This window comes from Marmota marmota, unplaced genomic scaffold, assembly GCF_001458135.2.
Source record: "Marmota marmota marmota unplaced genomic scaffold, marMar, whole genome shotgun sequence".
NCBI lineage: Eukaryota > Metazoa > Chordata > Mammalia > Rodentia > Sciuridae > Marmota > Marmota marmota.
Genome location: NW_025999999.1, coordinates 1,733,238 through 1,754,878, shown reverse-complemented (window position 1 = coordinate 1,754,878; position 21,641 = coordinate 1,733,238). Strand labels below are relative to the sequence as shown.

The following is a 21,641-nucleotide window of genomic DNA, read 5'->3' as shown; positions in this document are numbered from 1 at the left end:
TGATACAGAACTACACTGAGACATTTATGACACATTTTCTGGATATTTGAGAATTATTTCAGCCATTTAAAATGTTTTGCCTGGTGCATGCCTATAATCCCAGTAGCTTGGGAAGCTGAGGCAGGAGGGTTATAAATTGAAGATCAGCTCAGCAATTTGGCAAGGCCTGAAGCAACTTAGCAAGAATCTGTCTCTAAATAAAAAGTGAAAATGGAGTGGGAATGTAGCTCAGTGGTAAAGTGCCCCTGGGTTCAGTCCCCAGTGCACCACCATCCCACCCCACCCCGGCAAAAAAATTAAAAACCCAAACATTTTAATGCCCCTGAACTTTTAAAATAAATGACCTGCCTGGAAAAATAGTTCTCAGTGAATTGTTAAACGTTATTAAAGGGAATTTTACTTAGTTATTTTTAGTCATTAGATTCGTTATTTTTAGTTCCCATTTCTATCATGTTGGGGTTTTGACTTAATTATCACATCACTTACCCTGAACTTGTACCCCATGTTCTTGACAAAGAAATAGCTGCATACTCTTAAGGGCTGAGTTCCCCAGCATTCAAGTAAAATCCAGGGTGGGAGAAGAGTAGAACTCCAAACTCCAGTTGAGTTAAATTTCTGTGAAGTGCCTCAATGCCGGTGACAGTTATTTACTGAGTGCTTACTACAGGTCTGCACCATGCTAAGTGTATTGCAGGCCTTATCTCACTTAGAACTGCAAAAGGGTATCTGTTATGTTCCTGCTTTTCCAAATGAAAAAGAACTGCAGCATGAGAGGCAAGTTAGATAACATGCCCAGAGGCCCAGAACCTGAGTCCTGACCCACTCTCTTTGCATCATCCAAGCACACCCCCTCAGGTCTCTGCACTTGCTCCTCTCTCTGCCTGTAGCACCTCTCACCTGCTGCTCCCCATCCAGCTCTTCATGGTTCAGGCACCTCCCTGTGGAGGTTTTCCCTGACCACCCTATACAGCATGTCCCCAGTCCTGCCATTAAGTCTTTGTCATGGCACCCTTTGCTGCACTTGAGCATCATGTAAGATTATTTACTGAGCTGCCCTTTGACAGCCTTGCCCACTAGAACATCCACTCCACAAAAACAGAACCTTGTATTTGTTATTCACCACTTTATCCCCAGGGCCCAGCACAAGGTCTGGTACGTAATACATGGCCAGTAAAGTTGCAATGAATGACGGAACCCTTTCTCCACTGAATACAGTGTAGAAAACCAAGCCAGACCCAGGAAAACCTCTGGTGTTCTCCTGCTCTAAGTTAGGAACAGGAAGGAAGGGAAATGAACAATAACTTTTTATGTGCTCAGAAACTGTTTAATGAATGTACTGTTAGATGGGAGAGCTACTAAAAACCTATCCCTTACTTTTTAGGATTTAAAGAATATTTGGAGAGATGAAACCTCCATACTAAACATTGTTGTACACTCAGAACATGCCCAAATCCCCAAATATGGATAGGTAGATAATTCAGATGCTAAACTGACATTGGAGATACTTTTAAATGTTCAAAATGCCATAGAGATCAAGAGAGGAACTCAGGGTGTATCATAAGAAGTGGGGGGGTGCACCGTGATCCATGGTGACTACAGAACATTCTGATGGAGTGGTGGAACTGCAGCTGGCCTGGGAAGGATGAGTCAGGAGTTGGCAGATAGAGGGAGGGTGCCCGGTGAGGAGAGTTAAGTAATGTGGGTCTGGTGTTGACAGGAAGCAGAGGCTGGGAAAAGGCATTCCTTTATCCATGCTTTTTTGCAGGAGCTGAAGTGGGAATCAGCACGTCACGAATCCATGCCCGAGGACCAGTAGGCCTTGAAGGACTCCTTACTACTAAGTGGCTTCTTCGAGGGCAAGACCACGTGGTCTCAGACTTCTCAGAGCATGGCAGTTTGAAGTATCTTCACGAGAACCTCCCTATTCCCCAGAGAAACACCAACTGAAAAGATCCAGGAAACCAGGAACAGTCCAAGAAGTCGTCACAGTTCCTCCAGCCTTAAGAATCTCTACAGAGAAGCCGGATCCTGTCTCCCATTCCCTAGAAAGGTCTGCCATTGGAAAGTGCACCTAGATGCTTCTGGGCTCAGTTGGGACTCTCGGTCTTGGCTAATGTTCATGTTTCCATCCCACTCCTTCACTAAGGAGATAACTGCTACAGATAAGGACTTGGCTCTGCCTAGTCCAGCTCCCTTCAGTGATAGAAGCAGAGGTGCAGTTTCCCCCTGTGAACAGCAAGGAGAAACCCTGGTTGCTTTTTATCACCTCAGTGAGGTAAGGTCTCCCTCGGCATGTGGTTGGTACTAGCACCATCATCCCTAATCCGTCTTTCCACACTTCCTTGCATTTCTCCCACACATAGTCATCTTCAAAAAGAAAGACTTGGAATTTTAGAAAAGGGGCAGCTCTTCTTTAAAGCATTCTCATCAGAAACAAGATTAAAATGGACTGGGAAAACTGGCCTTTTGTGTGCATTTGTGGAATAGGTAAGTGAGCATTGCAGACACCTGCAGCCTGTCCCTGTACTGGAGGTGCATGGAGCCTGCGATACAGTGGAACCTGAGTGGCAGACAGGAAATACAAGTTTCAGGATGTTTCCACCAAGCAGAAGGAGTATCTGCACCAGTTATGCTTGAAATTTTTATATGACTAATTTTGTCATCCTGTCCTTCGCCCCCAAACAAAGATTAGAGGATTATTTTAATACTTTGGATTCTTCCCTCTTTTTGAAAAATAAAGTTCTTACGAAAAGCCTGGGTACATGATTAAAATTTTCTCCCTTATTTGTCCTCACTGTATTCTTCTCTTTTCCTCCCGTGTGACCTTCTTGCCCCTGCTCTTAGGCATGCTCTGTTCTCTGGAAGTTGGTTGAGGAGACGGGCCAACTGTCTTGGCAGTGTCAAGGGCAGCTGCACAGGCAAGCCCCCAGGAGAGAGGGTAGGAAAGCAGAGAGCAAGCCTCAAGAGCTCAGAGGCTGGGTGGTGATGGTCTGAAGTCCGTGGCTGTGTACAGCATGGGCATGCTTTTACTGTGTCACATCCCACGGCAGCCTCTCAGCCAGCCGTGGTCCCAGCTGACATCCTTAGTTCACTAAGTTTGTCTGCCTCTAGGTCACCTAACAACTCTAATTCCTCCCTCTACCTCCTGTCCTTAGGGTCCCTGGTGCCCAGCAGTCTGCACTTGAAAGATTTCTTGTCTCAAGGGGGTTGGGAACCTGAAGAAATAAGCACTGGCTGTCAGGCCACTGCTTATCCTCTGAGGATGCTTTATGAGCATAAGAATTACGGTGTCGTGTGGAACATGTTCCCAGGCTGGCTCCAGACTACCTCTCGTTCAGACCCTTACATGGTCTGGCAAGTCACCCTGCCTGCCCTGCCCCATGAAGGGGGAATTCTGGCATAGCTAGCCTGAAAAGGCAATAAACAAAGTCCTGCTGAAACTATCGCAAATACCACAATCAGCTCCCAAGCAGACAACAGATGCCCCAGAGTCTAAAATAGAATGCTGCTCAAGAGAGCCCTTGGGGAGGACTCCAGTGAGAAGAATCTGGGCTCTGAAGAAGTCCTGGAAGTAGCAAGTGGGCAGGGCATCCAGGCAGCGGGCTGGTGCAAGCAGGTCCAGAGGTGGGGGTTGAACTAGCAGGCCTGGGAGCAGCGAATATGCCAGTTTAGGGCAGAAGGCCATGGGTAAACAGGAAGGTCTCTCCTGAACAGTAGTGTTGGCACTGGAGCCTGTTTCTCATGGGATGAGAGTGGGCTTTAGCCCAGAAAAGGCATATAAGACAGTTACCTGACAGTGACAGAAACCTCACCCCTTGGCCAATTTCTACAGAGACCATGGGCCACCGGCATTCTCCCTTTTTTACCAAAACTGAAGCAACCCCTAAGAGGGACCAGGAGGCCACCATGGTCTTGTGAGTGCCCCCACTCAGGCAGTCTGCTAGTGGTTACTGGCTTGTCCTGTAAGAGGGGCTTTTTAATCTGACATCTCACTTGCTTCCACCTGTGCCTGGGAAATCCACCCCTGATCTCTCCTGATTCTCCCCACTACTTCCGTGTCCTGGCCACCAACTCCTGACAACACATACTGTGGAACCAACCAATCCCGAAGCTCCCACCTCACCCACCAAGGGGAGGAAATCCTCTGGGATATGTAAGGTTAATGTTCTCATTCTTCAAGTCACTTTCTGGGGTTTAGGTTTTCTGTTACTTGAATCTAAAAGTAACTCAATGACACAGGATGGACCTATACAAAGAGGGCAATGAGTAGCAAGGAGTTGACTCCCTTTAGCTCTTATTTTATGGAACCATCTCCTATTTTGCAGTACACCTGCCCAGTCTGTGTGGCTCCAGGGAGGGATACTGATCTTTCCACCATTTTTATTTTATTATTATTCTTTGAGTACCAGGGATTGAATCCAGGGGCCCTAACCACTGAAAAATATCCCCAGCCTTTTTGTATATTTTATTTTGAGACAGGGTCTTGCTAAATTTCTAGGACTGGCCTTGAACTTGCCATCCTCCTTCCTCTCAGCCTCCCAAACTGCTGGGATTACAGGTCTTCGCTACCACACCTGGCTTCCATCATTTTTAGTGATGGGCACATGACTCGGGCCTGATGAGTCAGTACTCTGTTGCTTACCGTTACTGCAGAGCTGGGCATATGATTAAAATTTGGTCAAACAACAGGCTGATGGAATTTTTACTGTTATTAGTCGGGGGGGACTCTTTTCCCCTGGGAACATAAACCTTTTAAGTCTCAAGGAGGTCCAAAGTTGATAATGTCTATCCTTCTTGCCATGTAGAGAGAGCCTACATAAGAAGTGTCCAGACAGTCTGGAGCAGGTGTCACGCCTATAATCATAGCTACTGAGGACTGAAACAGGAGGATTACACAAGGCCAGGCTGGGCAATATAGCAAGACCTTGTCTCATGCACATAAAATGGCTGGGGATGTAGTGAGTGGTAGAGCACTTGCCTAGCAAGCATGAGGTCCTTGGTTCAATCCCTGGCACTAGGAGGGAAAAACATCCAACACAGGAAAGGGGGCGAGAGTATAAAGTTTGCTCACTTGCCTCTACCTGTGCCTGAAATCCACCCCTGAACTCAATTCAATAATTTCCCTTTTTTGCTTAAACAAATTTGAGTTGGGTTTTTATTCCTTCCATCTTAGAACACCCTGGATAGTATATATATACACACCTGGGTTCAAGTCCCTGCTCTGGTACTTATGACCTGGGTGACTTTGAGCAAGTTACTTTTGTAAGTCTCCATTTCTTCATGTAAATAGTAAGAACCTCTATTTCATAGTTGGCACAGTAAAAACTTGATACAGCACTGGCACAAAGCAAGTACTCAGTAAGAGAGAGATGGTCACTTGCTTTGATTCTTCTGGAGCCCAGTTGTGTGCTTGGTTCTGTTCTCCACCAGAAACCAGAAGTTTCTTCTGTTAATTGTGAAGCAGATTTTTCCCATCTCAGCTCATCTCGTCACCAGAAGGCCAGCCTCACCCTTCACATGAGCAGTGAGGAGCAGAACATGGAGTCCAATCACACACTGAAGTACCTGAGTATGTTGTGGCTGCTATTGAGAAGGGTGTGAGGCAGCAGGGACCTTATTTTGAGCCTGAGAAAGAGACGGTGAGTCCAGATGACTGTCATCCACTGCCTGAATGAAGAGAAGTGACCCTTGGGTAGCTGAAGAGGAACAGGGCTACTTGTACTTAGCAGATGGGAGCAAAGCAAGAGATTGTGAATGTCCAGATTTAGATGTGAGCACTAGAGCAGAGTATGGGCGTGCTCTTCTGAGTTGGAAATTCATTTAAATCTCCAAGCAAATACAAAGGTTTGGTATATTTGGATAAATCATATGGAAATCTTGCCTGGCTAAGATTTTTAATCTGTTAAGTCTCCTTTTTGACTCAGAGAGAAATGTTGTTTATTTGTTATTACTCAACTGCCTCTCAAGTGTACATGGAACAAAATATTTCTGGGTAGTATTCTCTGCTCTGTTACAGAGAGGATCTCAACAGCAGCAACAGTGGGGAATCTTTTCACGTCCAAGAAACAGAAACCCCAGTTTAGACTAGTTTTAACAAAAACAAAGATGAGCCAGACACTGTGGCACATGCCTGTCATCCCAGCAGCAGGATTGTCAGTTCCAGGTCAATCTGACCAACTTAGCAAGTCCCTGTCTCAAAACAACAACAACAACAACAACAACAACAAAAAATTTAAAAGAGTTGGGGATGTGACCCAGTGATTAAGCACCCCTGGGTTCAATCCTGGGTAACAAAAGGGGGGAGGGTGAGGATGTAGCTGAGTAGTATGTGCCAAGCCCTGGGTTTGAGCCCAGCACCAGAAAATAAAAATTTGTATCCCAAACTCAGGAAGTCCAGAAGTACAGTTCAGACATCCTTTCCTGGGGGCTCTGGCTCTAAGTGGATCTCTGTAACTTCAGAATCATCAGAATCACCTGCAGAGCTTATTAAAACAGATTCCTGATTCAGCCTCTCTAGGATAGGGCTGAGAATCTTCACATCTAATAAGTTCCCAGGTACTGCTGCCGTCACTGCCATTGCTCCAGGGTCCATCCTTTGAGAACCACAGCTCTCCTGTCTGCCAGCATCAGCCTGTTCACATTGTGGCTTAGGTGATGGGTGCGGTCAGAAAACTGCTTCTTCCCACCACCATCAAACAAAAACCCCAAGCTTCACTCTTGTTAAACTGGCCTGAATCAATGGCTGTAGTAAATGGAAACATCAAGTTGAGCTGCAGGCCACAGAAAATCCAAGCTAGGTGAAACTGCAGATCTAGAACTGCTGTGCCAAAATTTCTAAGGGTGGGGCAAAGAACCAAAAATTTTAACAAGCCCCTTATGTGGTTTGTCCCTCCACTACAACCACTGCAAGTCATGTGAGAGTTTTATTTTTCTTTCATAATGAAAAGGCAAGGCAGCTCTCTATTGAGAATAGAAACCCAGAATCTCTAACTTTAGGTCCTAACATTCTTACCATGCACGCTTCAATGCACATTATCGGCTGCTCCTCTGCACCTGTGCTCTGTCCATGTTCCAGGCAGGAAGAAGAGCTGAGGTGAGAAGTAGGCACAGCCCAACACATTCCCATTTAAAGAGTTTTTCCAGAAGCCCCAACCAGTGATTGCCACTTAAATCTCATCAATAACTGTTTCATTGGCCATATGGGCAACTCTTACTGCAAAGGAGGCTGCAAAATATAGCTTTGTAGCTGGGCACATTCTTGCCCTAACAAAAATCAGGAACCTCTTATAAGGAAGAGGAGAGGATAAGCATTGGGTGAACCACCAGCTGTGCTTGCCATTGATACCTCTGAGATGATTTTGTAGTGTGTATTTTCTTGGAAGTCGGCTTTGTTCCCTTGAGTTTATGCCTGGGTCTTGTCATATAGATTTTGTAGCAACAAACTGAATTGCTGTCTAAGAGATAGAGAAAATGCAAAATTCCTGGGAAGGCCTGGAAAGGAGAGCAAGCTGTAGACCTGTCCTAAGACAGGGCACAACCTGAGGCTCAGCAAGAGATCAGACTGGAGAAAGCAAAATCACCAAAGTGTGAGAAAAGCCACCTGTCTTTAAACCAATGGCTTGATGGGGGTTGCTATGAACTGAATGTTATGTTCCCCTAAAATTAATATGTTGAAGCCCTAGGTCCCAGTGTGATAATATTTGGAGATGGGACATTTGGGAAGTAATTAGGTTCAGATGTGGCCACAAGGGTGGGGCCCTCATGAAGAAATTAGTGCTCTTATGAGATGAGACACCAGAATTTACCCCCACCCACTGTCCCATGTGAGGACACAGCAAGAAGACAAGATGCCAGGCACAATGGCTAAGGAGGATCGAGAGTTCAAAGCAAGTCTCAGCAACAGCAAGGCTCTAAGCAACTTAATGAGACCCTGCCTCTACATAAAATTAAAAATAGGGCTGAGGATGTGGCTCAGTGGTTGAGTGCTCCTGGGTTCAATACCTGGTACCCTCCCCCACCAAAAAAAAGACAAGATTGCCTTCTGCAAGCCAGGAGGTGAGACCTCAACAGGAATCATAGAGGCTGGCACCTTGATCTTGAACTTCCCAGTGTCCAGATCATGAGAAATTCATTTATGTTGCACATGTAACCAATCTATGGTATTTTGTTATGGCAGTCAAAGCAGATTGAGTCAGGAATAATTGTCTTGGAGGTCCTTGCTTTTTAGAAAGTAAGTCCTATTGAGGTTAGATAGAAGAAATAGAAGATAGGTAAAAAGGGAGACTTGGGGTCTAGCTCAGGAGTATAATGCTTGCCTAGCATCCCAAGGCTATGAGTTCAATCCCCTGTAACACACACACACACACACACACACACACACACACACACAAAGGTAGAAAGGGCAAGGAAATGTTATTTTAATTTAAAGTTCTGCATACATTTCTAGGTTTGTCACTCCCAAATTTCTGGAAAGTCTTTAACTCCTCTTAGAGTTACCCTAAAATAAGTTACTTATGTTTTTTTTATCTTGTCACTGTTAATTCCCACTAGTCAATAGATAGGTTGAGCAAAGCAAGATGCTATATTTTAAGGAATCTATAATTTGGGGGACTTTCCAATGTTACCTACCAGTCAGATAATGGAGACCACTTAGTGGAGGATCCTGAGAATGACTAGACTGACCTCATCCTCATCTACCTTCCTATGCCCACCCCTCACCAAGTTTCCTTTCAAAACAGAACTTGAGAACCCCCAAAGTGTCTCTCACCCTCAAGATGGCCTGCATTCTCCCTTGACTGTATATTCCTTGCTTTACCCAAAAAATGTCTCTCTCTCTTTGGATACCCCAAATCCTCCCTTGAATGTGTATTTTCTTTCCTAAACAAGTTTTTCTGAGTTTCCAAATGCATGTGCTGAAATTCTTTTTCATCACATATGGACCCTGAGACCTGAGTTGAGTTCTCCTTCCTCTCCAGGAACTCCTCAGGCCTCCTTCTGGTAACACTGTTATTCTAAAACTTAGAGTGACATGGTAGAAAAAAATGAGCACTTGGGAATTGTACCACATGTGTTGCCATCTGTAACTTGTGTGAACTTAGCACAATCACTTTAACCTAAATAAGTTTCATATCCTTCTTTGGAGCAAAGATAGCTAATATCTACCTTAAGGGTTCCTATCAGGAAAGAATCAGGCAATAGATGGGACACATAGCTCTTGGAAGAAGTGCCACTAGTGTTAGTCACAGGTAGTCATACCTGCTATGCCTGCCTTTCTTTGTATTCCCTGTTGGATGAAGAGAAGTGCATACAGGTGTTCATTGAGTACCTACTGAACACACCACTTGGTCAGAGTGATGGAGATGGAGGGACCTGCTCCGATATCGGTGGATCATTAGAGACACCGGTGTGGGACTGACAGCCTAAAATGATTGTATGTCTCATTACTTAAGAGCTGAGGAGTGGCATTGTTCTCACCTAGTTGTAAAAGTGCCTGTGGAGTCTCTTGTAGTGGAAGATGAGTTAAATATTACAACGTCTTTTCTACTAGTGCTTCTAGCAAAAATCAATGAATAACTTTATAACTGTTTTCAAGGGCACCTCACTTAAATTAGCAGAACTCTAACTGAAGTGAGAATGAGATATGAAGCTTCATTCATTGTTCCGTGAGCACCCACTACCTGCCAGGTGTTGGGAATGAGACATTCCCCCCAACCTATGGTTCAAACCTTAACCTGAGATTGCTGCTCCAACCCCAGATGATTCCACATCTTAACTTGCAATCCTTCTTGCCTATTTGGCCCCCATTCCTAGAGAAACCATTTAGCCAATAGAAAGGTACCAGACTAGCAGCTGTGTTTCCCTTGCTGCGAGCAAGGAGGCTTCACCACACCTTCAGAGGAAAGCACCACACCTTTTACTCCATCTGGCCCCAGGACCCTTCTCTTTTTTTAATATTTATTTTTTAGTTGTAGTTGGACACAATACCTTTATTTGTTTGTTTGTTTTTATGTGGTTCTGAGGATCGAACCCAGGGCCTCAAACATGCTAGGCAAGTGCTCTACCGCTGAGCCTCAACCCCAACTGCCCCAAGATCCTTCTAACACTAGAGGGCACTCTGGCTCCATGGACCTAAGGAAGTCTGGGGCCCAGGAACTACCCTACACCTGTCCTCAGACTGCTCACCTGGTAGTGAAGTAAGCACAGTCAAATAACTTCTAGAGACCCATTTACCAGGAGGATAAGAACACAGGTGGACTAGGATTTGGACCTTGATTCCAACACATACTTGCTATTGAAACTAAGGAAATTATCTTAACTTCTCTGAACTTTGATAATACTTATTCATCAAAGAGATTTTTGACATTATCTGTAAAGCAGTCAGCATAATCTTCAGTTTGTGGGCAACCTGTTAGCCACTATTGTGTATGCTTCCAAGGAATAGATTTTCCTTAATTTTGGACATTGATTTTTTATTTAAAATCCAAACATCTTTTCCTAGGAAATGAGATGAGAGCACTCTTAAGACATGTATGCTATTATCAGACATCATAGTCAGAGCATTATATATGATGCTGCAATAATCCAGATGAGGAAATTGTTGCCTCTATTTTACAGATATAGAAACTGAGGATCAGAGAGGCTGACTGACTCACCCAGCACCCCGCAGTTAGGAAGTGTTGGCGGAATCTGGATTCAAATTCTGGACAGTTGGTTTCAAAGCCCTTAACCACCACAGGGCTATAGTAGGAGCTTCTCAGACTTTAGCCCAGAAGCAAGTCATCAGGCTGAAGAAGGACGTTGCCATAGCTACTAACTGGACCCCTTTTCAAGTAATCAGATCCTTGGTCTGGCTCCAGTTTTGCAAGAGGAGCTGCCTGTCTGGAAACTCTCCTCCACACCTACCCCTGGAGGGAGCCAACTGCACCTTAATTATTCAGAGAGTCTCTAGACACTTGATATAATGAGCAGGTGTGGAGGCTTCTCTGACTTTCCACGACATGCCTTTACTTACCTCTGGTCCCCTCTCCCTAGTTCCCTATGAGGCAAAAAGAGGCACTGTCCTTTTTCCACATGGCATGTCAGCCTCCTCCTTCCTAGTTCACCCTGAAATCCATTTGTAAGAAGTGGACCATTTTCCTTGCAAATTTCAAAGTCATTGACTTCAAAGGCATTGTAAATAGGGCCCTAACTAGTAAATGGATAAATCTTCATTTTCTGTGGATACACACTTCTTTTCCTTGGTCCTAAGCTCATACAAATCAAACCTAAAGACTGAGTTTGTGGGGGCTGGGGTTGTGACTCAAGTGGCAGAGCACTCGCCTAGCACACATGAGGCACTGAGTTCAATCCTCAGCACCTCATAAAAATATTTAAAATAAAATAAAGATATTGTGTCCACCTAAAGTTAAAAAAAATTTTAAAAAGACTGAGTTTGTGTAAATGAAAAAATATTCATATTATATATTTTAATTATGTGATTGGGAAAATCTATGCTTAGGAAAAAAATACTGGAAGGAAATACAAATAGGAAAAGTGGCAGTTGGTCTGTGATTCCTAGGACCTAACACACTGTGATAGCATAACAGCAGGTGCTAAGAAATTCAATGATTAGAGTCACACATTCCCTAGGATCTGCTTCCCACTCTTGTACCCTCACCTGAGTGATCTCATACACCTCACTCTCACCTCACCCAGTAAGTGTGGGGTCATTGTGCTGCCTGAAATTGTCATGGTAGAGAAAACTGATCTAGGTTTCTCCCTGGTCCTCACTATGTGACTTTGTGTTGTTAGCAGCATCCTTCCTATCTCCCCAGATTTTTTTTTTTTTTTTGTACTGGGATTGAACCCAGGGGCACTTGACCACTGAGCCACATCTTCAACCCTATTTTGTATTTGATTTAGAGACAGGGTCTCACTGAGTTGCTTAGCTCCTCATTGTTGCTAAGGCTGGCTTTGAACTCACAATCCTCCTGCCTCAGCCTCCCGAGCTGCTGGGATTACAGGCGAGCGCCACTGCATCTGGCTCCCCAGATTTTAATGTAAAATGAAACTAAAACCATTGAGTTATAAACATGTACATATTTATTGTTAACTACCTGAAAATAATTAGCCATAAAAAAATGTTTTTTGCCAGGTGTGGTGGTGCATGCTCATTATCCCAGCTATTCAGAATCTGAGGCAGGAGGATTACAATTTGAGGCCAATCTGAGCAATGCAGTGAGACCCCATCTCAAAATATTTTTTTTTAAAAAGACAGGGACCTGGGGATGTAGCTCAGTAGTAGAGGGCTTGCCTAACAGGCATGAGACCCTGGGTTCCAGCCAATGCCAAAAAAAAAAATATATGTATGTTCTTTTGAAAAATATTTATTGACATGGTGGAAGAAGCTCACTCCAAAATATTTAATAGGAAAAAATTAGGCTATAAAACAATATAATAGTTCCTAATTATATACAGTTGAATAGAAAAAGATTGGCAGAAAATATTTCAAAAATATTATGAGTGATTCCTATTGAACAGCAAGAGCACAAGTTTTATTTCTGCCATTATACTTTTCTAAGTTGCCTAATTTTTCTACTTCATTATTTTTTAAAGGTTTTTCTTATTTTCATAGCTACTAATATTTCTTCCTATGTTAAGTACATGGTGAAAGTAAAATTTATGATAGTGATCTTTTAAATCTAAAGAGAAGCTTATTTTCCCTTCCATTCCCCTTTGCAATCTGTCTTTTGCAGATGAAACCAAGATGCAGGGCTCTCAGTGACATAACCATTGAGGAGAAAGTCCTGACAGATCTGAAAAGAGACTGTGGCCGAGAGTTGCAAGACTCTTCCAGCCCAGGAGTGACTCTGTCTCTCTGTGCTGATGGTTCCCAGCCCTGCGCTCACCGCCTTCCCAAGGCAAGAGAATGCCAGAGAGCCATAACATGTTTCTGCTCCAGGTATTTCATTGGACTTGAGTTCTTCTTCTGTAGCTTGCAAATAAGCCCACATATCACTCTGTGTTTCCAGATTCTGTTTCAATGCAGGCAATTAAGCGGTAAATAATTGAAGAGGACGGAAACTGGCAAAGTGGTGTGTGGTATCCAAATAGCGATCTTGTATACTCTCTGGTGTAAACTTGAGGCTCATCTGCAAGCTGGGAGCCTGGGGAGCAGGTGAAACTTTACTGTGAGCTACCTGCAAACACAGGACTCTCCCCTGTGCCATTCCCTGCTGCCTTTTGGTATTGTTTGGGAGTGAGAATGTAGTCTCCTGGTTTGGTCAAAGTATAAATTGAATGACTTTGGCAGAAAGATTCAAGTCTTCTTTGGCATATCTTAAGTTCCTCCCACCCTGGGTTGATCCATCCATATCCAGAAGCTTCAGTTTCTCCTCAGGGTTGAGGATTCATGATCCAAAGCAGAGGCCTCAATAATACCACACTCATCCTCTCTCTTCCTCTGCACAGTGAGGGAGGCGCCTTTTACCAAGTCCTTCTAGGCACGCCCATCATGAAAGCAGCAGTCTTAGTTAAGACTCTTTGAGTTACAGGTAACATAAACCCCTTCCGTCTTGCTTAAGAAGAAAAGGATAGTGTATACATGGGCACAGAGCTGTATCATAAAACCCAAGGGCAATATATATATATATATATATATATATATATATGTGTGTGTATATATATATNCCATTTCATACATGGATTGAATGGATATATATATATATATATATATATATATATATATATATATATAGAGAGAGAGAGAGAGAGAGAGAGAGAGAAACACTAGGTCAGTGGGGGGGGAAAAGGGAAATGAATGTGTATGCCATGGTGACACAGACACATGCCTACAATCTCAGCCTCATGGCTGAGGCAGGAGAATAACCAGTTTGAGGCCGACCTGGGCAACTTACTGCGACCCTGTCTCTAATTTTTAAAAAGAGCTGAGGATGTAGCCCAGTCGTGGAGTGATCAGGGGTTCCACTCCCGGTACTGCAAAAAGAAAAAAAGAAAAGGAGATGTGTGCCTTAACATAACCAAATCATAGCAAGAACAAGTGGCTGGAATGAGGGATTCTGGGATCCCCCATGTCACTGTGCCTCTCCTTCTTATATGAGGTCTCTGTTTCCTCCTGCCAGAGGCTGGTTTCTCCCATATGAATAGGACATAGCCAATAGAACCTTCCAGACTTATTCTCACAGCTTTATCGTACCTCCCTGACACTGCAAAAATAAAAAAAGCTCTAGCCAGGTGCAGTGGTACACACCTGTAATCCCAGCAGTTCAAGAAGCTGAAGCAGGAGGATCTTAAGTTCAAAGCCAGCCTCAGCAACTTAACAAGGCCCTAAGCAACTTAGCATGACCCTGTCTCAAAATAAAAAATAAAACAGGCTGGGGGGCTCAGTAGTTAAGCATCCCTGGGTTCAATCCCCAGTACCAAGAAAATGAAAAAACCCAAATAAACAAAAAAACAAACAAACAAAAAACAGAAGAAAACCTTGTGTTTCACTGTGCACAATGTGTGAGGCCAAGAGCAGGGACTCCTATTTCCTGGTCTTCGGTCAGTGCTAAGGAGGACCTTAGAGATCATCTCAAAAGTTGAGTTCATTGACCATAAGAAACTGCCAAACACTACTGGAGTTGGGTCAAAGGGCTCAGGAGAAGAATAAGACAAATCTGAGGTCCCTCTGGCCAGTGCTGGGATAATCAATAAGGATTAGAACCTCATTAAACTCAAACTCATTATATGCATTCAATCCCATGAGTTCATAACGAAATTGAAAACAGAAAACAAAAATCTTCAGGTTATTTTTTTAAAAATATTTTTTAGTTGTTAGTGGACCTTTATTTATTTGTCTGCAGGGCTGGGAATCAAACCCAATGCCTCACACATGCTAGGGAAGCGCTCTACCACTGAGCTATGACCCCAGCCCACCTCCAGATTCTTGATGTAGCTCAGTGGTAGAGCGCTTGCCTCGCGTGGACAAGGCCCTGGGTTTAATCCCCAACACCTCAAAAAAAAAAAAAAGTAATCACAATAAAATAAATAAATAACTTCCTGTATCATATTTTGAAGGATGCCAGGGAATCAGTATATTATTTTGAAACTGTAAATAAAGAGAAAGAAGCAGCATGTATTCTGCCTATCTTTATCCATCAGAGAAACCAGGTGATGAGGGAATTCTTTTTTTCCTTATAGAAACATTTCCAATAAATGAAAAGGAAATAAAGTTAGCTTGTCAACATTTAGCAATTTCCTTTTTAAAACAACATTTGGCAACTCTTAATGAAATACTGGATCTAGACAATGATCATCAATGGTGGCTAATATCCTGGTGGAAATACAATGCTACCAATGAAGGTGTAGGTGTTGGTTGGTGAGAAGAGCTAGATTGGCCGTGAGAGATGATTCTTGGGGCTGGGCAATGGGTCCATGAGAGTTTATTGCATGTTCTTTCTATGTCTGTAAATATTTGGTACTGGGGGTTAAGAACTCTAAGAAGCTGCAGAAACTATCCCAGCTTTAGAGTAACTAGCCTTGTTCCTAAACTCTCATCACTGAACATCTCTTTTATTATTCTTTCTCCTCTTGAGCCCCATGTTCAAAAGACTCGGTTCTCTAAATAAATGCATTTATTATGTAATAATTTAAAAGCACTATGTCTTTGGGATAGTTTGAAAAATCCAAATGCTTCTTCTTTTGTGTATCCTTAAAAGAAGTCTTGGCAGGGAGTTCCCAAAGTGGTCCAACTTTTTAATTTTACAGAGATGAAAACGGAGACTAGACAGGGAGATTGCTTCAGACACCTGTGGGTGGAGAAGAAACAGGAGCCCTTTTCTCATTAGGCTGTCTACAGCTTCTCCAGTCCACCACCACTGGCTGAGCACAGAAAGGATTCTGGAATGTGCAGACAATCGCATTTACTGTACAGGAAACAGTCACTGTCCTAGCCTTCACTTTCTCTTTTCAAAGCTGAGCTGTGCCAGGGCCTTCAACTTTGCCTCATAGATTTTATTCACTTGTCTGAGACTATTCCAAAGCTGTCTGACACACTACCAGTTCATTTTGAATTTTCCCTTTAGGATAGGCTGCCGAACACTTATTTTCCTTACCCCTCTCCAGTTAAGAGTGGAACAGAGAAGTCAAGCGCAGCCAGCTGCTGATTATCAGGGGCCAGGTGAGCTGACTTGCCATCAATCTTGGTCAACACTAAACAAAACATACCCATATTATAGAACAGCAATCAGTAGATGCCACACTGCTATGGTTTGATTTGGAATGTCCCCCTAAGGCCACCCATGTGTTAAAGTTTTGGTCCTCTGCTTGGTACCACTGGGAGGTGGTAGGAACTCTAAGAAGTGGAGCCTATTGGGGGGGGGGTTAGGCCTGGGAGAGTGCCTTTTTCCTTTGCATCCCAGCCATGAGGTCCTACTGTACCTGCTGCAGGATGCACTGCCCTCCCCTCTCCTCCCCACCAGAGGCCCAAAAACAGTGGGTTTAACCCATCATGGACTGAAACCTCCCAAACTGTGAGCCAACATAAACCTTTTCTCTTTATAGGTTGATTATCTTGGCATTTGAGTAACAAAAAAACTAACACAGTAGCTTTGATGTCAGGATGTTCCTTCTCTTCATCAAGCCTGTAGCAGGTATAGGTTTTTTTTTTTTAATTGGAAAATGCCTATATATAAGTATTCAGTACTTTGTTTCAGATGCTTGTCACAAACATAATCACTGAAGTTTTGCTGGTGTTAAGTCCACCTCATCAATGTTTCTCTTACAACCTCTTCTGACTCAAAGATATTTTTCTGTCAAAATGGTAGAACCACATCCCCCCCAGCCTCCTATCAAGCTGACAGTGTAAACAACCAACCACAGTTGCCAACAGTCTCACATGCAAGATTTAAATCTTTAAAAGCCCTTTTGGATGGTTCTGTGGTCCACTCTTGTCTCTGTTGGGAATTATTTGGTTTCCTTCCTGAATTTCCATCAAGGAAAAAAAGAGGCCTGATTTGCCCACAGCAAGAACAAGAAGTGGCTTTCACAACAGCTGATTGGAATGGAAAACCAGCATCGGCTTCACCTCCAAAGAAGCTTTCACATGAAAGGGGGATGAAGTTTCAGTTATCTGCTCCGATTTTTACCAATAATTTCTTGAAAATTCAGAGTTGCTTATGCAAATTAACTAAAGGAAAAAACAAGAACTGTAACTGAGCTCAGTTTTGTCATGACTACACTTTTGGGTCCACTAAAGCTGAACTGCAATATCTCAGTTTAAGAGCTAAGTGTGAAGAGTAACTATCAGCACCATGACAAGTCTCTCTGGTCAGGATGCTCCATCATCCCCCAGCCTGCCCACGTGGCCTCAATCCTGTCTTCTGATACTCCAGGATACTGCCCAAGCCAGCCTACTTATTATCCTGTTTTCTTGATCTTCAGTGCTCTGCCTCCTGCCTAGAAACTCAAGTCTAATAAACACAACACACACACACACACACACACACGCACACACACACACACACACACACACCGCCAGCTAGATGTAGAAGAGAGCTCCCTCCAATTGGAGAGCTGTTGTCTCAAAACCTAAAAAAAAAAATAATTAATGGTAAAATATTAATGGAATTTCCATTAAAGTCAGGAACAGGACAGACAGCTTCCATTGCAGTGAAGATCTTTACTAAAACACAATAGGAAGAATAGATAGGAGGCCAGAGGAAATGATCCCCATTCTCGTGAATCTCCTCTGTCCTCACTGATGATGGCTCCCCTTCTTACCTTCTTTTTTACTTCTTAGTTTGTGCAAGGAGAATGGAAAATGGCTGTAGGTTACGATGCCTATGCCGTAAGAGAACTAGCATTTACCGATTTTACTGTTACCACGTTGACCATTTCCTCTCACCTATCTGAAGCCAAGGTAGGAGGCAAGACAGAAGGGAAGAAATATGTTTTAAAAAACTCTCACTGACTAGAGTTTCCAAATAAAGATGGCCATACATTAAGCAAGAAAGAAGTGAGTGAGGACAAGTAAAAGAGAAAGGGAGAATGGAGGTGTGGTGACTATACAGGGGAGCAGCACAGAGTGGACTAGAGAGGGAGAATTCTGAAGGTAGAGAATGAAGATGAGAAAATGGAATAAATAAAAGGCAGGAAATCTCCAGAAAGCCTCATCATTACTGAAGAAGCATGGAGGTATCTGAGCTGCAGCTAGATTAACACTACAATTTGACTGAGAAAAGTAGCTTCCAGGGGAACAAGGAAGACAATCAGGGATAAAGTTTGGGGAAGCTCTGGGTGCTTAAAGATGTGTTAGGAACTCTGCAAAGTGGTTTACATCATTTCTTTGTTTAATTTAACCTTTGCAGTAACTCTGTAATGTGGACATTCTTATTTCCCCCATTGTACAGATCAAGAAGCTGGGGTTTAGAGAAATCAGCATTTTGCCCCAGATTAGTCACCCAATAATAAGTGGAGCTGGGATTCAAATCTAGGTCTGTTGGCTCTGGAGCTCTGACTGGTAGTCTTCAGTTTCATTCCTCCAGATTCTTATCAGATTCAACCTAGTTTACCTTCCAAGGTTGGGCGTATTCAGGGTGGTGTCAGAGGGATTGCTGTGCCTCTCATGTGTTGGTGAAAAGAATTTTGTCAGACTACCAAATTTACAGATTCCAATGAGCCTAAAATCCATGTCAGAACATTTTCCTCATAGATTTTATTCACTTGTCCGAGACTATTCCAAAGCTGTTTGACACACTACCAGTTCCCTTTATGATAGGCTGGAGGAACTGGGGTTGATTGACCTGCTGAAAAATGGTGTGATACTGGATATCCAAGGGACTGACATGGAAGAAGAAAACATCTTCCCACTCATTCCAGCAGGGAGAGCAGCTGAAGCCAATGTCTTGGCAGGGGATTACAATTCTGGTTTAGGACAAACTTTTAGCTAAGGCTTTCCAAAAATGGGATGAGCTGCTACATGCTTGAGAAGCTCCCCATCACTGACAGTATTCAATCCAAAACTCCATCATTCATCTTTTCATCCTTACAGATGTTTGTAGAGGATCCACAATGTGTTATCTCTATTCTAGGGACTAGAGTACACAAAGCATTGAGATAAACATCTCACCACCCCCCTGGAGAATTTCATTTTTTGGGGGGAAAACAGACAAACATGCATAGAGATAAATGATTTTGTAAGTGACTTATAATCCATGACATTTGTCATCAAGGAAATGAACTAGGAACTAAAGCAGGAAATGAGGGAAGGAACTGGAGTGGACCATGTTGGTTGGTGTTCCACTGAGGTTCTCTTGGGTCTCTTGGTGGTTTTGATGTGACAGTCCTGTTTCTGAGTGCTGGTAGTGATCTTGTTTCAAGGGTAGCCCTTTAGCCACTGAAGCTCTTTACCTGTCTACATAGAAATCTCCTCCCAAAGCCTCCTTAGCTAAGGATTCAGCTTGTCCAGTGAGATTATACAAGCCCAACCCCTTGTCTTTTGAAGGAAGAAGGTTCTGGATACAATTTGCAACCTCCAGCTTCCTAGAGAAAACTGGCCCAGGCTGAGATTATGCCTGAAATTCAGGCTTCCAGGCTTCTTCCTTGCATGGTATCTTCTCCTTCCCTGACCAGCCTCCCCACTTTCCTTTCCCCATGTCTCCTGGGGCTTTCTTTCTTTCTTTTCTTTTTTTAAGGAAAACACTCTCTTAGGAATCCTCTGGTCAGGGTCTGCTTCTGGTAACTTAGCCCAAGACAGGGAGAGTTATGATCTGATTTACATTTTTAGGTATATGTGGCAGCACCCTGGTTCCTGGGGAAGAAGAGCCCTAGGTGTGTTAGGGGCTAGTAGACTAGGTGAAGGATGAAGGAGGCTTGTCTAGGAGAATACCAGTGGTGATGGCAGTAAGAGCAACCTAAGGTGTGTTCTGAAGATAGAATCAAGGTTTGCTTGGGGATGACTGAAAGAAAGAGAGGAATCTAAGATGGTTCCTGGATTAGATTAGAACAAGCAGAGATTATAATGGATAAAAATCTCCTCATTGGGTGAGAAGTAGAACTCAGTGACTTCAAAGGCCATGTATCTATTTGAAAATCCTTTTGTAGTGGCCTGATTTTGCAACCCAACACAAGAACTAGAGATGGTTACACATGAGAACAAACACAAACACAGGAAACATACATCTAGATTGGCAGATAGCTTGCAAAAAATCAATAAAATTGCCCAAATTCCTTTTAAGTTACCTAATGAGGCATTTCCATTTCCTGCTCCTACAGCTTCCCCACTCTTCTGAATCCAGGTTATACCCAGCATTTTTTGTGAAATATGCTAAGCCTTTCTCTAGGTGAAAAGTATTTGTGTAAGAATCATCCTGAACTTCTTGGCTTGGCTATCTTATGCTCTTGGAGATTGATTACCTTGTTTTTGTTTTTGTTTAATTGTTTGTTCTCATGGTGCTAGGAATTGGACCCAGGGCTTTGCAAATGCTAGGAAAGTGCTTTGCCACTGAGTTACATACTCATCCCTACCTTGCTTTTTTTTTTTTTTTTAAGGTACAGATGCTGCCAGGTATGGCGAAACATGACTATAATCTCAGCAACTTGGGAGGTTAAGGCAGAAGGATCTCAAGTTTGAGGCCAGCCTGGGAAATTTAGCAATACCTTATCTCAAAATTAAACTAATTTTTAAAAACAGCTGGGAATATGTCTGAGTGTTCGAGCACTTGCCTAGAATGTGCAAAGCCCGGGATTCAATCTCCTATTCCACACTCACACACCTACAAAAAGATTCTAAGCTTTATTATCATTTTTGTTGCTAACATTTACAAAACTCTATGTGCCAGCTATTTTGTTTAGCACTTTGCATATATATGATTTCATCTAACTTTGCAACAATTCTTTGAGGTGATGCCCTTGTATTCCCCTTTAGGTGGTGAAACCATCATGGCTTAACCATTCACTCAAAGTCAGATAGAGAATGGCTGAATTGGATTCCAACCAGAAGTGCCATAGCATTTCCCACGTTCCAACTGACTGGAAAAAAGTTCAGTCCCTCAAGGCTGTCAAGCCCCAGAGCAGCAGTGCTCAGTTCTCATTTTCCCACCTTCCAGATTCTCTGGGCAGACACATCCATGACCCTCAGTTCTCACGTGAACAGGCATCCCAGTTTTTTATGGTACCAATGACTTGATGCTACAAAGCAAGGCCATCTCTCACCACCCTTATCTCTTTCTTGGTTCATAGGGAGTTGTAGCAGCTCTTAGGGAGTCTGCACCAGAGGTTCTAGAATTTTTTAAAATTAATTAATTTACTTATTTTATTTAGGTATAGGTGGCAGCAGGATGCATTTTGATTCATTGTACACAATTGCAGCACAACTTTTGATTTTTCTGGTTGTACACAATGTAGCATTGCACCATATGTGCAGTCATACATATACCTAGGGTAATGATATCCATCTCATTCCACCATCTTTCCCCATGTCCCCTCCCTCCCCTCCTTCCCCCCCCAAAAAAAAAAAAAGTTTGTCCATTTTTCCACATCCCCACCGGCCCCGGCAATTATGGATCAACATCCACTTATCAGAACATTTGGCCTTTGGTTTTTTGGGACTGGCTTACTTTGCTTAGCATGATATTGGAATTTCCCCCCCCCCCCCCCCCCCC

General features: G+C 43.2%; 1 protein-coding gene and 1 long non-coding RNA gene across 3 annotated transcripts in view; one reads left to right on the top strand and one right to left on the bottom strand.

The window, feature by feature from the left end:
• Positions 1-2,758, top strand: part of Aldh18a1 (aldehyde dehydrogenase 18 family member A1) — a 40,707-nt gene extending 37,949 nt beyond the window's left edge. For both annotated transcript variants that reach the window (XM_015494562.2, XM_015494561.2), the window contains exon 18: positions 1,766-2,758. In XM_015494562.2, the coding sequence (XP_015350048.1) occupies positions 1,766-1,947 (182 nt within the window). In that variant the 3' untranslated portion in view covers positions 1,948-2,758. The remainder of the gene's footprint in view (positions 1-1,765) is intronic.
• The window catches only part of LOC125617962, a 31,640-nt gene that overhangs the window by 7,637 nt on the left and 2,362 nt on the right, over positions 1-21,641 (bottom strand). The window lies entirely within an intron of this gene.